This window comes from Typopeltis vanoorti, chromosome 20 (assembly GCF_054136105.1).
Source record: "Typopeltis vanoorti isolate ZY-2024b chromosome 20, IOZ_Tvanoo_1.0, whole genome shotgun sequence".
NCBI classification, from domain to species: domain Eukaryota; kingdom Metazoa; phylum Arthropoda; class Arachnida; order Uropygi; family Thelyphonidae; genus Typopeltis; species Typopeltis vanoorti.
Genome location: NC_143568.1, coordinates 53,447,421 through 53,469,538, shown reverse-complemented (window position 1 = coordinate 53,469,538; position 22,118 = coordinate 53,447,421). Strand labels below are relative to the sequence as shown.

The 22,118-nt window shown below is 35.1% G+C and overlaps 1 protein-coding gene across 4 annotated transcripts in view; it reads right to left on the bottom strand.

Annotated features, from left to right (window-relative positions):
• LOC150095436 (latrophilin Cirl-like) overlaps positions 1-22,118 on the bottom strand; it is a 343,806-nt gene that overhangs the window by 148,738 nt on the left and 172,950 nt on the right. For all 4 annotated transcript variants that reach the window (XM_090409783.1, XM_090409782.1, XM_090409784.1 and 1 more), the window contains 2 exons: positions 15,327-15,510; positions 10,208-10,363 (listed from right to left, as the gene is read on the bottom strand). In XM_090409783.1, the coding sequence (XP_090265909.1) occupies positions 10,208-10,363; positions 15,327-15,510 (340 nt within the window). The remainder of the gene's footprint in view (positions 1-10,207; positions 10,364-15,326; positions 15,511-22,118) is intronic.

Genomic DNA, 22,118 nt, shown 5'->3' with positions numbered 1-22,118 from the left:
TCTGACTCCATGGTGGCCAGATGTCATCATCATCATCAAATTCCTGACATGTACCCTCAAAGGGTATACCAGGATATGATAGTACTACATGAAAAATTTACATCATTACTAACTTCCTATTTACAATTTTCCTCCAAATCAGTCTGTTACTTGTCAAGATTCCAACATTATCAGATCTTATATTTCTATTGTCTAAGGCAATTTGTACCGTATCAATACACCTATATCTTGGTCTTCCTCTGGGTCATTTTCCTGTCAACTTGGCAGAGAACACTTGCTTTGCTAATCTTTCCTCGCCCATTCAGTTTAAGTGACCACCTGAGATTAGCTCTGCTAATGCATTCCTGGATGCTGACAATGTCTAGTAATTCTTTCCTAATATCCTCGTTTTTAATATGATATTGCCATTGATGCCATCTGTTCACGTCTCTAATTTTTCTCAGGACTCTCATATCTGTGGTCTCTTATAGTGTTTTACTTCTGACTGCAGATCCATAAGTTAAAACAGGTTTGAACACTGTCTTGTATAAGCTAATTTAGTGTTCTGACTAATTTCTCTCTTATTCCATATGAATTTATTCAATTGACTTCCAACCATACCAGCTTTGTTGTTTCTGTTGTCTATTTCCATATTTAATTTACCATCTTCACTAAAAATCGTGCTTAAGTAGCTGAAATGTTTTACTTGTTTTACAGGTTCTCCATTCACAACACAGTTGATATTTTCAATGATTCTATCTATTTTCATTGTCTTTGTCTTTTTATTGCTGACCTTCATACCATATCTATTACAACAGTTATTCAATTTAGTAAGGGAATCTTGCAAACTTGTAGTGGATTTATTTAGAAGTATAACATCGTCTGCATAAAGCAAAGATCATACATTAACATATCCAATTTGATATCATGTTTAATACCACTTTCCTTCATAATGTGATCCATATAGATAATGAATAACAGAGGGGATAATGTACATCCTTGTCTCACACCAGATTTAACATTAAATCACCTTCCTGTACGTCCTTCAATTCTAACTGCTGACTTACAATCCAAATAAAGACTAAGTATTGCTTGATATAATGCCCGACCATTGATACCATATAACTGTAGCGTTTTAAATAGCTTCTCTATTGGCACCTTGTCATATGCCTATTCCAAATCTACAAAACTTAAATACAGATCTTTGTTATATTACCATGATTTCTCAGCTATGTGTCATAAATTGAAAATCTGATCCAGACAGCCTCTATTTGACCTGAATCCAGCTTGTTCTTCACCAAGCTACTATTCCACAATCCTTCTCAACCGTTTCTCAAGTATACTTGCATAAATCTTACCAGGAACACTCATTAATGAAATACCTTTGTAATTCTCACATTCAGTTTTATTTCCTTTTTTATATATGGGTACTATAAGAGCTCTACTCCAATCATCTGGAATTCGTCCCTCTGTCCAGACATTCTGAACTGTGTAGTGCAGCCACTGTAAGACTTTTATATCTCCATACTTCAGCATTTCTGGTCGAATATCATCTGCTCCTGCTGCCTTTTCACATTTCAAGCCTTTGATGGCTTTTTACCACTGCTATCACTGCTTGTTTCATTTAGCAGCTTTTCAAAGTAATTACTCCATACTTCAAGGATATCTTTTTCTCCTGTTTTCATGTCACCTTTATCATCTCTAACTCCTTTTACAGCACTCTTTCCTCCATTCCTAAGCTTCTTCAACAACCTCCAGAATATTTTGCCACCTTCTTCATATTTATTTTCTATATTCTTGCCAAAGTCCTCCCATGACTTTTGTTTAGCTAGTTTTACACAGTGTTTAGCTTTCTTACATTTGTCTCTGTATTCTCTAAGAGCACAAGCTGATTATTTGCCAGGAACTCTTGATATGCTTTCTTCTTTTCCTTCACTGCCTCTTTAACTTCCTGTGTCCACCATGGAGTTCTGATTTTTCTATCCTTGCAGACAACCTCACCACATGCCTCTCTGGCTGAATCAATCAAAGTTTTCTTCAAGGTTTGCCACTGAATCTCCAAGGTTTGGTTCCTGTTCTCAAACTCTTTCATTTTTTTTCCCAATAATCTTTGTGTATTTTAGTCTACGATTCACATCTGAGAGCTGTTAAACTTTTATTCACTTTAAAACTTTCTTACATGTTATTCTTTTCAATATGAAATTCAATTTTATCCTGCTCAAGACTAAATAGTGATCACTTTCAATTTCAAATCCTCTGTACACTCTGGTGTCCTGCACCAGGGAGAAAACATCACTATCAACAATAACATAGTCAATGAGAGTTTTCTTATTCCTTGCCTCTTCTCTCCATGTGAATTTGTGCATATTTTTATGTTGCAACATGGTGTTAGTAATAACTAGTCCATGTCCTGAGCAGAAATCCAACAGGTATTTGCCATTATTATTAGCTTTGCCCTTTTCTCCAAATTTTCCCAAAATATTTTTTTATATCTGACAATCATTTCCGACTCTGCTATTTAGATCCCTAACAAGGAACAACTTTTCCTTTTTCATTGTGTCAGATGCTTTCTCTAAAGCATCAAAAAATTCCTCCACCTCTACCTTAGTAGAACCTTCTGTGGGACCATGGGCACAGATAAGTCTCCTTGTCCAATTCTCCATTCTGATATCTGCCCACATCACTCTACTTGAGACCGCCTGCCATTCAAGAAGATTCACCCCGTATTTTGTGTTGAATACTCCTTCTTTTCCTTGATTGTCATTGCCTGAATATAACATTTTATATTTATTGCTCAGAAAGATCTCACCAGTTTTTGTCTTTTTTGTTTCAGTCACCCCTATTATGTCGATCTGGTACTTATCTAATTCCTCAGCTAGCTCCATTTCTTTGCCATTCAGGCTTCTTATGTTGATAGTACTGATCTTTAACTTTGGTGATAATGAGTTGGGTGTGCTTTCAGATTTGTTCCAGTAGCTGACTTTTCGCTGTTCGCCCTGGTTCCCTGGCAAAAACACCGGGGGCCTTGTTTAACCGGGCAATGCCCCAGCCGGCATGAAATTTTGTCATGTTGTACCATCATTTTGTATATTGGTTTAAGCCAATAAGAATACAATTTGGTCGGCTAAATCCCAAATTGCCAGCCCATCCTCGTTCGTTCAGTATTCAGGTAGATACCCAACAGGGTGCACCACGAAAAGGTGAGGATTGGACATTAGGTCAGAAGCCCTGGTCGGTTCTCCACATTCCGTTAAAGGCTATGTGGAGGTCTTCTCTCAGTTAAATAGCTTTGACCCTTAAGCACCCCAGTCAGATGTTAATAATAATAATAATAATAAGGTAGTGCTAGCTGAGGCAACTCATTGAAAGGGTGGAGCAAGCTCCGATCACTATTCTTGATATTTACCAATAATGTGAACTTAGCTCCTAGGAACTGTATTATTGTTCAACATTATGAGAGAAGGTCACTACCCAGACCAGTTTCGACATTTTTTGAGGTCTCATCAGTGAGTAGGTAGACCTAGTTAATACCAAGTTTGTAGCAAACAGAACTTACATCCCTTTTATGAGAATTGCCAAGAAGGTGTCCTAATAAAATACTAATTATATGAAGAGCCAAAGGCTTCAATTCGGTGACATGAACTTATTTAAGTTAAGGGATATTATATCCCATATTGTTTCTTAGCCGAATAAGAAACTCATAGAGTTTCATGCCGAATATAGAAACTATATAAAGTTCGGCGATTCCAAGCATAAGCAAATACCTGGATAGTGCAGCACCTGATCCATTAAGGTGCAAGCTGAGGCAACTCATTGAAAGGGTGGAGCAAGCTCCGATCACTATTACTGATGATCAAAAGGTCGAAACCTGACTGGGTAGTGACCTTCTCTCATAATGATGAATAATACAGTTCCTAGGAGCTAAGTTCACATTATGGGTAAATATCAAGAATAGTGATCGGAGCTTGCTCCACCCTTTCAATGAGTTGCCTCAGCTTGCACTACCTTAATGGATCAGGTGCTGCACTATCCAGGTATTTGCTTACGCTTGGAATCGCCGAACTTTATATACTTTCTATATTCGCATGAAACTCTTTGAGTTTCTTATTCGGCTAAGAAACAATATGGGATATAATATCCCTTAACTTAATTAAGTTCATCTCGCCGAATTGAAGCCTTTGGCTCTTCATATAATTAATAATAATAAGCTTGTGAGCCTCTTTCTCATTAGGAGATAAGTTTTTTTATAATGGAAATTTATATATAGCGCTTATGAAACAAACAAACATTTTACATACACTATTAAGGCAAGTACCGTAAATCTATGCTAATATTAATTATTTGTAGATAAAGATATTATTTTTGAATTTTCTTTGTCTCTCACTCAATCTTTTAATTATTATAATAATAATATCGCGGATAATAATATCGTGGTTAGCAGATCTGCTCCCAACCAACAGGCTGTGGGTTCGAATCCTGCAATGGGTATGGATGTCTGTAATTGGCTTTAGATGGGAGATGAATTTCATTGCCAGTGTGAGATCACCGCCCTGCTTATTGGAGTCCTGAAGCAGCTTAAAAATGTTTCATGTTTTGTCTCTACACCATGATTTCCAGACTATGTAAAAAATAAATTACAATAAAAATAGAAAAAAATATCCTTAGTTTACCTACAGTACAAAAATGTACTATAGGTTGGCAAATAACGTTTCACAGGAAAGAGCAACACAAACATAAAAAATAAATAATTTTTGACTTGATTTTGATTGAAATGGCTGCTGAGTAATAACATCAACCGGACGAATTTAGATGATGGAAAGGCATATACTGCAATTTTCTTAGTCTTAGCAAAGGCATTTGACAGGGTGCCAATGATAAGCTGATATTTAAGTTGCAACACATGGGTCTGGATGTCAGATTGGTCAACTGGATTCCGGATTGGCTGTCTGATAGGTATCAGAGAGTTGTGTATGGTGGAGCAGTTTCAAGGAGACAGAAGGTTACAAGTGGGGTCCCACAGGGCTCAGTACTAGGACCTATATTGTTTAACCTTTATATCAATGACATTGCCAGTGGATTGCAAGGGGATATTCAGTTGTTTGCGGATGATGCGAAGCTGGGAAGGATTATTAGTAATAGTGCAGATGTGGTAGCCCTGCAAGAGGATTTGAATAAGCTAGATAGATGGGCAAATGAATGGGGGTCAGTTTAATGCAGCAAAATGTAAGGTCTTGAGGTCTGGGAAACATTGATGGGATGCTGCATACTCTATGGGAGGAGTTATACTGGAGAAAGTTGGGGAGACAAGAGATCTGGGGTTGATGATTGATAGAAACCTGAAGTTTAGGGGACATATTGCAAAGGTGGTGAAGGTAACACAGAGGATTGCTGCAATTATGAGAAGGACACTGACCTGCAGAGATAAGAGGTTATCAATCCGTTGTATAAGTCTCTGATCAGACCACACTTGGATTATTGTTCTCAGATTTGGTCCCCAGGATTTGAAGGGGATAAATTAACTGTGGAAAAGATACAAAGACAGATGACAAAGATGGTCTCAGGACTGTACAAGGATAGTTATGAGAATCGGCTGAAGGAATGTGGACTGCAGAGTTTGGCGGATAGAAGAAGGATAGGTGATATGATTGAGACTTTTAAACTGTTGAGAGGTGGTTACAGGGTTGACACTGGGGAGTTCTTTTACTTGGTTGAACAGCGGGAAGGAGTGATGACAAGAGGCCATCCCTGGAAGTTACGAAAGGAAACTGTGAGCAAGAGGGTGAGGAGTGGTTTCTTTGCATGGAGGGTGGTTGAGCAGTGGAATGCATTGCTTGATAGAGTGGTGAGGGTGAGAATGGTCAATGAGTTTAAGGAGTGGTATGATAGACTTTGTGTTTCTTAGGGGGAACCTCCCTTCGATGAGTCTTGACAGACTTTATGTTCTTTGGGAGGACCTCCCATGATGAGTTTTTTGACTCCATGGAGGCCTGAATAATAATAATAATAATAATAATAATAATAATAATAATAATAATAATAATAATAATAATCTCTATTCAGTCTTGGTAGTCTGCAAAAGGCATATAAATTGAAGTGAGTATAGTGGTATGTAGAAGCATGTTTGTGAGTCTTCACTCCACACTGCATACCTTTTACTCTTTAATTAACTCCTTCCCAATAATCAACCATACAAGTCATTATAAATAATTCTGATAAAACTTATGAATCTAAAATGCCCTTAAAACAATACTAAAATTGTCAAAAACAGCAAAAACCCCAACTTCCTTCAACATCCACTTCAACTTAAGTTCATTCACATGAATTTAATTCTAACAAACCATGTGCACCAGCACTTATAAACAACTAAATCTTACCTGGTATTTCTAACATTTCTAACAGAACCTAAACAGGCAGTCTCAACAACTATTGTACACCACAAATGATGTTCTGAACAATTCCTTTCCTCACAAGAATAAAACTTAATAATTTGATCCAACATGTTAAAGAATGCTAAGCCTAGAATCCCCTATTTTTAATTTGTTCTGACTCAAACTTTTCCTTGTCCACTTCAGTTGCATTCATTGTCTATTGCTTTCCAAATTCTGATAATTACTTCGACCTTTTGACTTTTGAAGACTTATGGCTCTTTCTTTTAGTAATTACTTTGACCTTTTTCATTATCTGTCTTTGGAGCTTGATTTTCTGCAGCCCAGATATCCAAACAGTGAGATAATCTTCTTTGGGAACTGAATTCAACATTAATAACTCACAAATAGTTTCCCTTCTCCATTTCCACTGGCCAAGTCGGCAAAGATACCGAGGTATTTGCTGTCAGCACAGTCTTTCGGGCACAATAATGAAATCTTTTAAGGGCACAATAATGATTTTTGTTCAAATGGCTCATTGATGTTCAAATGTTTGTTTGAACATTTGTTTGTTTGATGTTGATGTTTGTTGAGCACAAACCCTTCAAACTGATTCTCTGGTTAAATATCTGCTTCATTCAGCACACAAATTCATCAAACTCATTCACTGATGAAACATCTAAAAGAAAATTAACTAAAAGAGGCTGCGGGTTTGAATCCTGCTGTGGGTATGGATGTTTGTGATTGTCTGTGGAAATACCAGTGGTGGTGGTGGTGGTCGGTGGTAGATGGTGTTGGTGTAGTTGCAGTCAGTTGGTGGATTGTGAGTGGAGGAAGCAGAGTTTTAGATTAGATGTTCTCCCTCAGTGAGTCTTTGGACTCCCTGGAGGTGACAAATAATAATAAAGTAAAATAAAAATTCTAATGGATAACAACAACAACAAAAAATATATATATAATTGATTCTATCACTTCACAACAAAATAAAATAATAATCTGGTGAGAGTAGTTTTACTGACAAGAGCAAAATCATCCCTTCAGTGACTATCATACACTCATATTCTATCACAAGTAACTGTCAATCAGCATATCATTAACCACCCTAACCAGCCTTGATGTATATACATGTCAAGATTGCTATCGATATATTTTATCCACGGGCACACTGTTGTGGTTAACAAATGCTGTGACAGCAATCCATATAGTCTATTTTTTATATTTTATATGATAATAGTATATAAAATATATAATTATTAAATTAAATTAAATTGGTAAGCATTAAATGTTTACTGATTTTCAGTAAAAGTTTAATGTTTCAGTAAACAATTTTAAGATTCCTAAAAATTAAAAATATTTTGAGAAAATTCAACAGACTAAATATACACTAAATTTTCCCTAGTGAAATTTCAATCAATAAATTGATCTTTAGGAATGACTGAGCATGTAAAATTTTAAAATAAACTAACAGTCACTGACTGAATAGAGCTCTTACAATACCCACAGAACATATTTTTTTCTGAATAAAATGAGTGAAACTTGTAAGAGAGACAGACAAAAAGAGAGACAGAGAAAAAAGAGAATGCTTACCAAATGTAGGAGAGTTAATCATAGTGCATTGCAGCACAGTGAGGTAATGAAAAAAGAGGTTATCCCTGGAAGCCATGTAAGAATGTAGTAGGATAAGATCTGATTTGATTAGAATTACATCTGAAGCAAACAACAATAATAATAAGTATTATTATCATCATTGTTATTATCATCAGACTTCCATGGAATCCAAAGACTTATTGTGGAAGATCTCATTGTCACACATGCAGTTTATCATGCCCAGTTTATATAGCTTTAAATGCAAGTTAAAACAGCAAATAATCAGCTTCAACACAGATCCTTGGGGTACATTATTAGTGACTTTCCTTTTCTGAGATATTGCTTCCGCATGCACAACTTGTTGATACTAATTAGACAACCAATCTCCAATCAGTGCACTAATGTATGAGGGGAATGAAAAGTTTTGATAAACACCTAGAACAAAAATGATATTAAAGCAACTGATATAACCACAAGAAAGAACATATCTTAAAACCCTTTAATTCCAATGTGTCATCAAATTGTAATAATTTGTTCTTTTCTTTTAGGATATATAAGAAGAGTTGCTTTAATATTTTTGTTCTAGGTGGTTATTGGAACTTTACAGCCCCCTCGTGTAATCCAATCCCATTCAATACAGTTTAATTACCATTTTGTCATGTGACAATTTAAATATAATTTGCTTGTCCATTTCCTTCTAATTGCCTCTACATTCCTTGTCTATAGTAACACTAAACTAAATATTTTATCCCATCCAACTCTATCTCACAAAGAATTACTTGCTCAAAATTACTGACACTAATTGTGTGATTAGTGGCAGTAATTTTGATTCTCTTCATTCGCACTATTCCTTTCACAAGATTTTCTACCTCATTTCTCTGCTCTTTCATATCACCTGTTATCCAACAACAGCCTCTTCAACTGATTCACATGAAAACCTTTTAAATGCAGTCTGTCTCTATTATACAGTTCAATATGTTCATCAAATTCATCCCACATCTCATAAAATGCAGTTTTTCTGCTTGTACAGGTCGGCTAGCATATAATTCAAACTTACTTTTGCTCACCACCTCATCACTGTCATACTTATGCAAAACATTGACTACCTTTCCTCCTACACTGTTATCTTTTACTCTCTCCTCAACAACTTCCTGATATCCATCCTTACATTCTTCTTGTTCCAACCATATCATTCACTCCTGCTATCACTATCAACTCTTTTGCTTGCTTACTCCTCATATCCAATACCTCTATTAATCTGCTCATTCTATCTCTTTAAAATGTCCATCTTTCATTCCATTCCATTTTTTTTTCTTCACACATCCATAAAAATCAAGGATATGAAGCTGGAGAACAGAAAGAGAGAGAGAATTTTTTTGCATAGAGGGTGGTGGGTAAGTGGTGCCTTGCCACAGTAGGTAGCGAATGTGTCCAATTTAAATATCAGTGTGAGATGTGAAAGGGTGGCAGTGTTGCGAGTAAAATGAAAGGACTGCTTCCAAGATGAGTCTAGTAACATCTCTAGGGTTACCGGACTCATCACTTTTCTCCTGAAAATCTATAAGTCATGTAAACATTCCCAATCCAAATAATCTTAAAATCTAGTTAAGAGAAGTGTAATGATTTCTCTTAAACTTACTCAAGGATGCTGGTCTGAAAAAAAAAAAAAAACCCTACTTTTTAAAGATTTTTAGTTTATGCTCCTTCTAATGATGATTTATGGATTTAATGGCATAATACAGTAAAGGCCATACTGTGCCATATGAAAGGTTATAGCAGCACATAAGATAAAACAATCACAAACATCCATGCCAGCAGTGGGATTCAAACCCACAACCTGTTGGTTAGAGAGCAAGTATGCTAACCACTCGACCAACCAGGATGACTCAATTAATGCTATATGTTTATTATATAGATTATTTGCATGGGCATTGTTCTTTTGAATGGTCATCAACAATTCTTTCATTTCCTTGAAACCTATTAGAACATGTATGGGATTCACCAAAATTGTTTCATTAATAAACTTCTGACTTATTTCAATGTGTCTTATTTTAATTTATCTTTTCTGCTTTTGTTATTAGGATTTTGTTAATAGGATTACCATGGAAAAGAACTTTTTTTTTTCATTATATACCACACAAAAAAATCCTCACTAAATGTTTATAAATTATGCTTTTAAGATAAGAAAGCATTTAAGAATATCTGAAAGAATATGTTGCTAAACATAAAGAAATCCACATGTTGTTAACAGTATTTATGTTAAATATTAGTCATACCATGTCTAGAGCTATCTAACAGCACTTGGGATGGAAGTATAAGGGAGTCCTCCATTCGAATCCACGAGGTTCCTTTCACTTCTGAATGAAAACTGTCCAGCATTGGTAACTGAATAGTAGCTAGTGTTCTACTATCAAACACTTGAAACGACATAACTAGATAATTAAAATAAATATATTAAAAGATAATAAAGAACTAAACATCAAAAATTACTCAGTGATATTTTATATAAATAAATTAGCATGATTCATAGACAATATGTATGCATTTCTGCAGTAGCAGTTAAGGCACTGAAAAAGTTAGGCCTACAAAACGGAGTAGATGATGGCCAGATTCTCTTAGAAGCCATCCTGGGTTTGTTAAGGGGAGTTCTTGCTTTATAATAAAATACAAAAGATAGCTGATACGGGAAAGGCATATACAGTAATACGTCTACATTTTGGAAAGGTTTTTAACAGACTGTCACATGACAAATAGGCATAGGAGAGAGTTCAGAGAAAGGTAAAATAGGCAACAGAACTACTTTCTTCCATCTTGTCCTCTTGGTTAATATCCTACAATCCTGCTGTTGCCTATTTTACCTTTCTCTGAGGTGCCGAGTTTGGTGCATAGAAGAAACAGGAATAATATGATTAAGATACACAAGTTTTTACAGAAGCTTAGAAGATGAATATGCTAGGATCTTCCAAAGGACAGAAGAATGAGAATAAATAAAAACAAAACAAGAGCAGAGAGTCTCTCAAAGCAGTAATAATAAATTACTGCTTTGTAAAAAAGTAAAAAATAATAATAAAAAAAAAAAGTCTCTCTAGCAGTAATAGTAATAGAACTGACATACCATGCCAGAGATTGCAAAACCTCGAAACCCCACTGTTTGATCTACTTTGGCTCAAAATTTCCCTATCAAATAAAAGTTCCCTTTTCATGTGCTCTTTCTATCACTCTCCAAACTCTGTTTACCACTCTGACCTCTTCAACTCTCTTTCTTTCTAAACTTGAATTTCTACAATCAAAATAACCCAATAGTGTGGTCATTCTTCTTGGAGACTTCAATGTCCACAATTCATATGGGTGATGCAGTATCTTGAAAGAGGAAGGTCACTAGTGGTGTACTGCAGGGGTCAATTGGACCATTGTTGTTCAATTTGTATATTAATAATATTGGGATGGGTTTAACTAGTGATATGCTATTTGCAGATGATGCAAAACTGGAGAGAGCAATGCAGATGTTTGGTGTTACAAGAGGACTTGAATAGATTGTATGAATAGGCAAGTAAGTGGAACTATCAGTTCAATGTTGTAAAGTGATGGTCTTGAGCCATTTGTGGTATGCAGAGCTGCACTTTTTTGAGAACCAAGGCCTGGATGGTAGCTGAAATTTTTGGAGTGGAATAAGCAATGAAAGCCTCCATTCCTGTGAGGATGGTTTCTGTTATTTGGTCTGAGCAGGTGTTTGTATCAGAAGAACTGAAGCAGTAGTCAGACCATGGGAAGAAGGAATAAAAGTCATGGAGGTCATCCCATCTGATACCCTTATAGTGCCAAGGGTTATGCAGTTTCCAGTGATGGCCTCTTGTTCTACCCATCCTCGCCCATTCTATGAAAAATCTTTTCCATATCAACCTGATAACAACCCCCTGACTAGCTTATATTATTATTATTATTATTATTATTATTATTATTATTATGTGACACCTCCAGGGAGTCCAAACACTCATGTCTCAATCATATGCCCCCTCCCCTTCCTCCTATTCATGAGGCTTTGCAACTTACATTCTCTCAATCTGTCCTCATACTCCATATTCCAAAGGCCACTGACAACCTTTGTGAATCTACTCTGGACCCTTTCCAACAAGGATATGCTAGAAAGGGTCTAGATATGTTCTATTCCTTCTTCCCATGGTCTGACTACTGCTTCAGTTCTTCTGATACAAACACCTGCTCAGACCAAATAACAGAAATCATCCTCACAGGAATGGAGGCTTTCATTGCTTATTCCACTCCAAAAATTTCAGCTACCATCCAAGCCTTGGTTCTCAAAACAGTGCATTTCTTTTCTTGCTAGCTGTAGAAGAATCGGACTAGCTTCTTTTGGATGACATTATTATTTTTTATGTGATAAAATTTTTATCAAGAACATAACATTAAACAATCGCAAGGTTTGTAGACTATAAAAATCGTGTATGAATGGAGACTGCGTGAAACACGTCAGTGCTTGTTCACAGCATGTGCAACACTGGTGAATGCGGCCAGTGCCTGAAAGATATGACTAGTGGTGAGGCGTGAGGTGGGACGTGAATACGTACATATAAGAAACCGCGTAATTCCGGATTCACGTAAGTCGGGGTATGACTGTATATGGAAATATATCTGGTATAATATTCAAGATTAAATTAGAAATTAAAAAAAAAAACATATATATATATATATATATATATTATTATTATTACGTAACACCTCCAGAGAGTCTAAAGACTCATCGAGGGAGGGCAGCTACTCCACAACTCTCCGTCTCCACCACTCCACCATCCGCAACTACCTTCATCATCTACACCAATGCCATCTACTGCCAATCACTCACCACTGGCATTTTCATGGACAATCACAAACATCCATGCCCACAGCGGGATTCAAACCAGCAGCCTTTTGGCTGAGGAGCGGATATGCTAACCACTCAGCCAACCAGGTCAGCATATTCACAGATTGATTTCTAAAATAGCAGTTTCTACATAGAATAGTCTCACATAGCCATTACTGAGCTGTGTTAAGTAATGTCTATCATAGCCTAGTTCATAGCTTTTTAGTAGCTGACCAAAGTGAGTTTAAAATATGACCAAAGTGGGTTTAAAATATGATTGTGTTAAAGTTGTACTGAGCTTGACAACATGACATTTCAGCAGCTTCTTTGAATTTACACAGCTGTTGAATCTAAGACATTATTGTGAGAAGCCAAATTACCTGATGTTTTTCATTGGTGGTATGAAATGCAAGACCAGATTTTAAGGTCCTGCAGTTTTTCTGACCTTTAATGTTCTTTCATGCAAATCTCTCCTGATTGCATTGTCCTGTGTAATCAACTTGGCAGATGCCATACATGAAAAAAAAAATAAATAAATAAATAATAAAAAAAAAAAATTGTATACTTCTGGTCTCTTAAGTGGTGAATGAAGCTGTTCAGGTTACCTCAGCATCATGGAGACTTTTGTTATTGATGTGAAGACAACTTTGATATTGTGTAGGTTGAGCACCTCAGCCATTTTATTAGTACAGTTTTTATATAAGTTAAAGAAATTGCACCTTTGTGGTCTGCTTGCACTTGTACATTTCTGAAACATGTAATGTTATTGTAAAATGCTATTGATGGTTTTAAAACAATAGCATTTCTTTAGGAGCACTTCCCTGAGGTAAATCAATTCCTCTTCCCTTTTGTTGTTATCACTGGATATTGTGCATGCTCTGTCCTTGAACATTAAAACAGAATTATGATACCTGGCTTTTGGCTGGATGATGGTCAGAAGCAGTACCATTGACAGGGTGTAGCATAGAGGCAGCCTGCCTCTATGCTACATAATAAGGGTGGCTCGTTCAGCCATATTGCAGTAGATGCCTCGCTATACTAATTATTCCTGTTAGTGTAGCAATTGCGGAAAGAAGTTTTTCCAAGCTTAAACTGATTAAAAATTATTTGCGAACAGCAATGATCCAAGAAAGATTGGTTGGTCTAGCAACTATATTGATAGAGGCAGACATAGCTTATAATTTAAATTTAGAAGAGCTTATAAACAGTTTTATTGTTTATAATATCTAATTAATTGTATAATTAATTAAATTAATATTTAATTAATATTATTAAGTGATTGTTTTGCATTAATATTTTTCTTGTAATAAAAAACAAAATAGCAATTGGAGATTTTCTTATAATTTTTGTCTTATAATCCATCAGGGGGGGGGGGTATTTAATTGTTTACCTCAGGGTGCAATCTAATCTGGCGACGGCCCTGGTGGGAAGTAGCATGTAAATATATTCTGGTACAGAATTTTTTTATGTATGATGCAAAAGATTATCTGTTACAGTCAATAACTGAGATTAGAATATCTAGAAAAGGAAGTGTCCTGTTTCCTTCAACTTTCATTATGAATTGAATCTCATAATTTAAGCTGTTTTTAGGAAGCTATGTAGAGTTTCTTCAGGAGTATATAAAATTTTCTGTGCTTGTAGCAACCTCTCAGACAAATAGGATGACTGACAGAGAATCGGATGAAAGAACACATTAAAGATGTGGAAAAATGATGGGAGCATAAATCTTGACTTGCATTCATACCACCAGTGAACCACATCAGGTGCTTTGTAACTCATGAGAATGCTATATATTGAATTCAACAGCTAAGAAGCCACTAAAATATCACATTGTCTAACTTAGTGCTACATAAATCAAAGCTTATTTTAAACCAACTTGGGTGAGCATACATTAAAGACCTAATAAGCTGTGAAGCAGGCTATGATAGGTCTTTAATATATGTGAACATCATAATGAGACAACAAATACATGGATCATGTATTACGCCCCCCCCCCCCCCCCCCCCGAGTTCCAGGCTGGTAAGCTGGTAAGACAAAAAATGTGACATAAAAACGTTTCAGATTTTGGCTTATCTTTCTCAGACCTCCACCCCCTTCATATTTTCATGGATAATTCATACCATGGAAGCTAAATGTAAGTGTAATCTATTGGTAGAGAGAACCATAAGTTCGTAGTTGAGAGATTGTGAATGAATAAATTTAAAGTGTGATATGACATATATTATAGCAATTTGGTGTTGACTCCTGTAATGAGTGCTGATTCCATAGAAATCCTGGTGCAATAATAACATGGTGATGATGATATTACATCCATAGCCTCTTGAGACTCTAAAAAACTTGGTGTTCTCTTTTTCATTCAAAATATTACTTCTATTCCATTCAACTTCTATCTCTCCGTAAATCTGAGATCCAACCATCCTTCAAATATTGTTCATGCACTGTGTAATCTTTCTGAGATTTTAATGAAGCATAGATTAATGCAAGGAATTATATACAAGTAAATGCAGTAAGAACAATAAACATAATGAAAACAAACTCACAGACATTATCTTTAGGGAGACTGAATGAACCATCTTGACTAGATGTTTCAGCAAGAAGAAGAGCACTTTCTTCTAATCCTTCCAACAGAGATGATGTTACTTTCTTTCTGTCAGTAATTGATAAGTCATTCCAAGCATCACTTTGTTCATCTCTTAAAAGATTACTTACTGTCTGTACAAGAGACTAAAAACATATTCAACTAAGTATGCACTGATAAAATAATGAATTTTAAACTAGTTAAAATACTGATATGATCAGATGTTATTAAAATTATTAAAACTTAAAAAAAAAAAAACATTAACATTCAGTCATAGAAAAAAAATTAGCATTTTATAAATCTAGGATTTTTATTCATTATTTATCCTCTCCATAATGGTGTTTGGTTCAATGGCCTGTCATAACCAAGTAACCTAAGGTGAATGAAAGAAGGAAAGTATTAATGCGTGTGATCAATGTGATGAGAGGCTAGAGCATTCCAAAAAGTGAAATAGTCATCAAGAATAGTCAGTAAATGGATAAAAATGCTAGTAATCATAGAAATGGGAACAGAATGGAACAGTTTGAGCAAGAGATGATGAAATTAAGAGTGAAATGAAGTATCTGGAGAATTAAAATCTAAAGAAGAGCCTGATAAATGTGAATGAGAAGAAGAAAGTTACTATGAAGCAAGTGCCAAAGGATAATCATGTAGTGTTATATGGGGATTCAATCATTAGAGGTGTGATGAATAACAGAACACATAAAACATGTTTTATAGGTGGAACATTGAAATGAACAAACAACTCATGCTTTGCGTGGAAGGAAGGAACAGGCACCAGAATTAGTAGTAGTTGTGAACACAAATGATTTGAATGGCAAAAAAAATGAATATGAATAGGGATTTGAGGAAGTTGTTGCAGGATGTAAAGGATAATAATATTGCTGGGAAAGTGCTTATTACATTACTGTCTACTTTCCCCAAAAGACTGTAACAGTAAGTTGTTCTGGAGAGCACAAATAATGAATACTGAGTTGCAAGAGGCAAAGAGTGTTTAATTTGTGATTCACAAATCAAATCAAATGGAATGAATTTGAAGGAGAGTTGGAATGGTTTAAGATTGATAGATTGCTTCTGAATGGGTCTGGTGTTGGACATTTGGAGAAAATGTTCTTTACTGAGCGTGCAGTTAGTGCTAAGGTTCAGAGATATAGATAGATAGAGAGAGAGAGGGGGGGGGCGTACTATTGGTATCACTAAAGAATATCAGAAATAAGGGTGCTGAGCTTCTTGCATGAAGTCACCAATTCTTTAGGTATCCTAATCCTAATCCTGTGGCCTCCTAATCATCCTAATCCTGATAAATCCTAATCAGTTGCAACCCTCTCTTTGAGAGGGTTGCAACTGATTACTAGGGAGATATGATGTAAGGTGGTTTCCAATTGCCTTCCTTGCCATAAGTATTTATGACTACAGCTGTGTGTGTTCAAGGGACTGGTTTGCCTGTTTTGAGAGATGAAAAACCAAAGTTACCAGGAGAAAAAATCCTCCACCTCTGTACGAGACTGGTTAACTAACCTTTAGTCGAAAGAGACCAGATAAAAGTTCCTCACATCATGGATGGAATCGAACCCAGGTCTTTCCGACCAAAGGGCTTCATCTGTACTGACTGATCTATGGAAGTTCTCTTTAGGTATACACACAAAGAATTTGTGTAATAGAAACTTAGTTGTCTGAGAATGATACACCATGGGGAATAAAAATGGAAAGATGTGTTTCAATAATGAAATACCATGAGTTGGCATAATCAAAAGAATTCTAAAAATGAAGGAAAACTCATGTCAAACTTTATTACTGTAGAATTTTCAATTAATGTCATAGGTATTGTCATTACAGGATTGCAGAAAGATAATTAAACAATAACAGGCAATTCTAAAAAAAGCACCATCTGAGTAGCTAATGTATGATAAATAAATAAAGTCAATAATTTCCTAACTTGTTAAAAAACATTATATATATATATATATATAAATAAACAAAATGAAGTTAGGAAAGATTTGCAGATTTAAAAAGTACTATCTTCCACAAAGGGGGCAGATGTAGAATATTGAATCTATTTATTGAACAGTCTGAGCATGCTATCAACACCAAACATAGAGTTTCTTGGAACAAGACACGAGTTCTTCATAAAAGTTTGTTTCCTCATAGAATGTCTTTATAAAGAAACGTGTGAAACTTTACTTCATTGTCCCAGCTTAAACATATTCGATGGTCTACATCTGTCTCCTTTGTGGGAGATCATACTTTTAAAATCTGCTAATCTTTTCTAACTTTATTTTGTTTATGTATATATTTATATAATTTTTTAAAATAAGTTAGGCGATTATTGATTTTACTTAGCTATCTTACATTAGCTACTCTCAGGTGGTGCTTTTTTAGAATTGTCTGTTATGTTTTATTGCCATTCTGTGATACTATACTTGTATAAAAGATCAAAATGAAAAAATGCTACTAGAGATGCAAGATATCATAAAAAGATGGAAAGAATATGGAAAAGAACTGTTTGACTCTAATTGCACAGATGCACCAGATATACAAAATATGGATAGCGAACCAATTACACATGAAGAAATAGAATATGCTCTAAGTCAAATGAAAACAGGTAAAACACCAAGTCCTGATCAGATCCCTATTGAATTGTTAAAGAAAGTAAATTAAAACACACTTAATGACCTAAAGGTTATTTTTAATAACATCTATGATACAGGATACATCCCCGATGATCTAAGGAAATCCATCTTGGTCACTATTCCCAAAATTCCAAGAAATTTTGAATGTTCAGAATATAGACTAATAAGTTTAACAAGTCATGTTACAAAATTATTGGTGAGAATAATCCTAGAAAGAATAAAAGGCACTTTGTCAGTAGAAATAGAAGACACTCAATCAGGTTTTCAAAAAGACAAAGGTACAAGAGTAGATATTTTCAATTTGAAAACATTGTGTTTTTATTTGAAAAGTATTTGATTCAACAGATCACAAGAACACATATCCTACAGAATAACGGGTTAAAAGGAAAAGATCGATGCATAATTACAAATATGTACTGGAATCAAATGGCCTCAATAAGATATAAAAAGGCATGTGGAATGCATTGCCTGATAGAGTGGTGAGAGCGAGAATGGTCAATGAGTTTAAGCAGTGGTATGATAGACTTTTTGTTTCCTAGGAGGGACCTCCCGCGATGATTCTTTTGACTCCTTGGAGGCCTAAATAATAATAATAATAATAATAATAATATTCTGACAAGTTTGAAATCAAAAAAGGAGTAAGATAAGGATGTGTCTTATCACCCTTACTGTACAATATATATAGTGAGCAAGTTTTTAAAAATATTTCAGAACTGAAGGGTGTAAAAGTTCGAAGCTTTCGAACTTCAACAACTTCAGGTATGCAGATGACACAGTTCTTATAGCTGAATCTGAAGATGATCTTCAAAACTTAGTCACAAAAATTTACAACAGAAGCTTAGACATGGGATTAATTATTAACCTAAAGAAAACAAAGTGCATGATTATATCAAAAGAACCAATAAATAAGAAACTAAACATAGCTGTTAGCAAAAAGAAAATTGAGCAGGTTCAGTCTTTTATATATTTGGGACAAATATTTACAGACAGTGGAAATTACCTTAAAGAAATAAAAAAGAAGAATGGAGATAGCAAGAAAAGCCTTTATTGATATGAAAACTGTTCTAACATCTAGAGACATTAATATAGACCCAAGAAAAAGATTAATAAAATACTATATCTGATCAAGCCTTCTCTACAACAGTGAAACTTGGACTCTAAATAAAGAAGCAGAGAAAAAATTAGAAGCATTCGAAATGTGGACCATCAGAAGAATGTTGAAAATACCATGGACAGAGAAAATGAAAAACAAAGATAATAAGCCGAAAGGCTATTTTACCGGCAAATTTGTTAATTGAAAGGGGGATGGTAAATCCCGTTCTATTTTATAGCCGGGTTCGAAACTCGGATCGAAATCCATAGAGTTTCATGCCGAAAAAACTATCGGCAGGCCCAAGTGTACATGATCACTTGGATAGTACAACACCAGAGCAACTCCATGCAAAGGTGGAGCAAGCACCGTCACTAACTTTAATATTTTCTCATAATGTAAAACCCAGCTCCTAAGAGATGTATATATATATATATATATATATATATATATATATATACACACACACACACACACACACACACACACATATATATATATATACATCTCTTATATGTGTATATATATATATATACATCTCTTAGGAGCTGGGTTTTACCAATAGAACGGGATTTACCATTCCCCTTTCAATTCAAAAAACAAAGATGTTTTAAAGAAAGCAAAAAAATGAAAAGAACATTAATGAAAATAATTAAAGAACAAAAATTAAATATTTTGGACATCTAACTAGACAAGAAAGCATTGAGAAATTAATATTAGAAGGGAAACTGGATGGAAAAAGATGAGACCCAGGAGAATGTGATTTGAAGTCATTAAGGACTGGACTGGCTTGAATTACCATAAATGTTCCAGAGCAGCAAAAGAAAGAAAAAAGTTCTGTGACATGGTTGCTAACCTCCTTCTAGGGGATGACACTTGAAGCAGAAAAAGAAGAAGATGCTGTACTGACATCCATAATACTTATGCAAAAATTCTACAGCAATAAAATTTTTATGTGCATTTTCCTTGTTTTTAGAATTCTTTTTATTAGTGGAAAAACATAGAATTTTCCAGAAGGATAGAAAGGGGAAAGAGGAGGGAGGTACTGTTAATGATAGCTGAGGAATTGTGCATATTAAGAGTGGAAGATGAAAGTGGTAGTGCATGAAGATTTTGAATCTGGTTAGTGTGAAACTGAAATCAAATAGAATAGTATATTTTAATAGGATGTTGTTATAAATTAGAGAATTAGAGAGCACCACAATATGTTTAGGTAAATTGGTTGGGCATATAAAAAGAAAATGATCCTAATGGGAGATTTCAATTATAGAAATGTGAAATGGAAAGAAGAGATAGTGTATGGAAACAAGGAGAGTGAATTTGTTGAATTTCTGAGGAATAAAAATCTTGGCAGTATGTTATTATTATTATCAATTTCCTGACCACCATGGAATCACAAGATTCACCGTGGGATGTCAACACTAGTCAACACAGAGTTGACTAGTGTTGATCTCCTATCATACCATTCCTTAAAATCATCCACAGTCTGCATGTTCACCAACCTCTCAGGAATGCATTCCATGCTCCTGCTACTCACCATGGAGTGGGAGAAAGAAAAGACAGATAGATAGTATGAGAGATAAAGAAAAAAAAAAAGGCCCAAGCTCTTTTATATGATGATAAAGCCAAAAGCTATCAGTTTTCCTTTTTCACCAGTCTCATGCAGGAGAACAACCAAAAGACCAATTGAAACTAAAGTGCAAAGATGACTGATACCCAGGTGGTTAGCCTTCTCTGCCTGGGATTGCTCTCCAGTAATCCCTGCAAGTGACCATAAGACCACATTGAACTAAGAGGATGGAACCATTTAAAAAAAAACCTCTCATAGTAAAAATAGACAGAATTTTACCACCCCATCCCCCCCCAGTGAATATTGCATAATGTGGGTGGTCTAGCCAAAAATTTGTAATCTCCTAGAATGCTTCTTTCTAAATATAAAAATCATCTGACTGAACAATAAAATTTCCATAATACAATATTGTAAAGCATTTGTATGTTTATATTGCTAGATTTTCATGTTTCTCCTAACCTTTCATAAACAGTATTTTAATTCATTAATTATAAAAATCAAAATTCTCTTCCCATTACTGACAGACGGTAGATACTGAAAAAAAAAAAAAAGTTCTGTTGTAAGTAATGGAATGCCCAACACATTGCATAATATGTTCCAAATAGACAGGGCAAGAGAGAAGTTGAGAATGCATTTTCTACTGTTTCCAATTGATAATTGATGTCACATATTGCATCTCCAATGTTAAATAAAGTATCTTCATTTGATGGTATTGACTGGAAGATGACCATATGCAGTTTTCCAAGCAAGATTCCCTCCTGTTAGGGTATCCTTGGAACTTCAATAAGTTACGAAACAAAGTATTGTTGTCAGTACCCAATTGTGGAAGTTCATGGCAAAAGTGGTTAAAGATCTCTTTATACTATATTTACTTTTTTAATGGAAAGAATGTCAATGCCAGAATGTTGTAGTATTCAGGAACAATCTCAGATTTTGTACCTTTATAATCATTTACTGTAACAGGGGAAGATGAAAACCTAGGTAGTAGAGGAGATGGTCTGCAACATTTTATGCATTTTTGAAGCTGTATTTCATAAATAGCAGAATTGTAAGACTGGAAGCCCAAAGCTTCCATTCTTCTTTTATAGTTGAAGAAATTCCTTTTTAACTTCTTGGTATCGGCCGGACCAAAAAATTGCACAGGCTTACTATATAATTGCTTTTCTTCAGCTTCCATAATGTCTGCAATATTTATTATGTACAACTGAGCGGAGAAGATTATGGTTTTAAGTACTATGTCTTTAGAAGAAAAGGAAAGTAGCCCAACTTTCCAGTCTTCTAAGATTCCAATGTTTTTGTATATAAGTTCCTGAACTGGTAATACTGGGTAAGTGGAGAAGGTAATTCCAAGTATAGTGAGGGGCTCTCTCTCTTAGGGGTTAGTCCAAAAAAGGAATGCTTCCAAGATCCCACTTTCCAAAAACTCTTGATTTTGTCTTTTCTGCATTAGCAGTTTTCCACTGA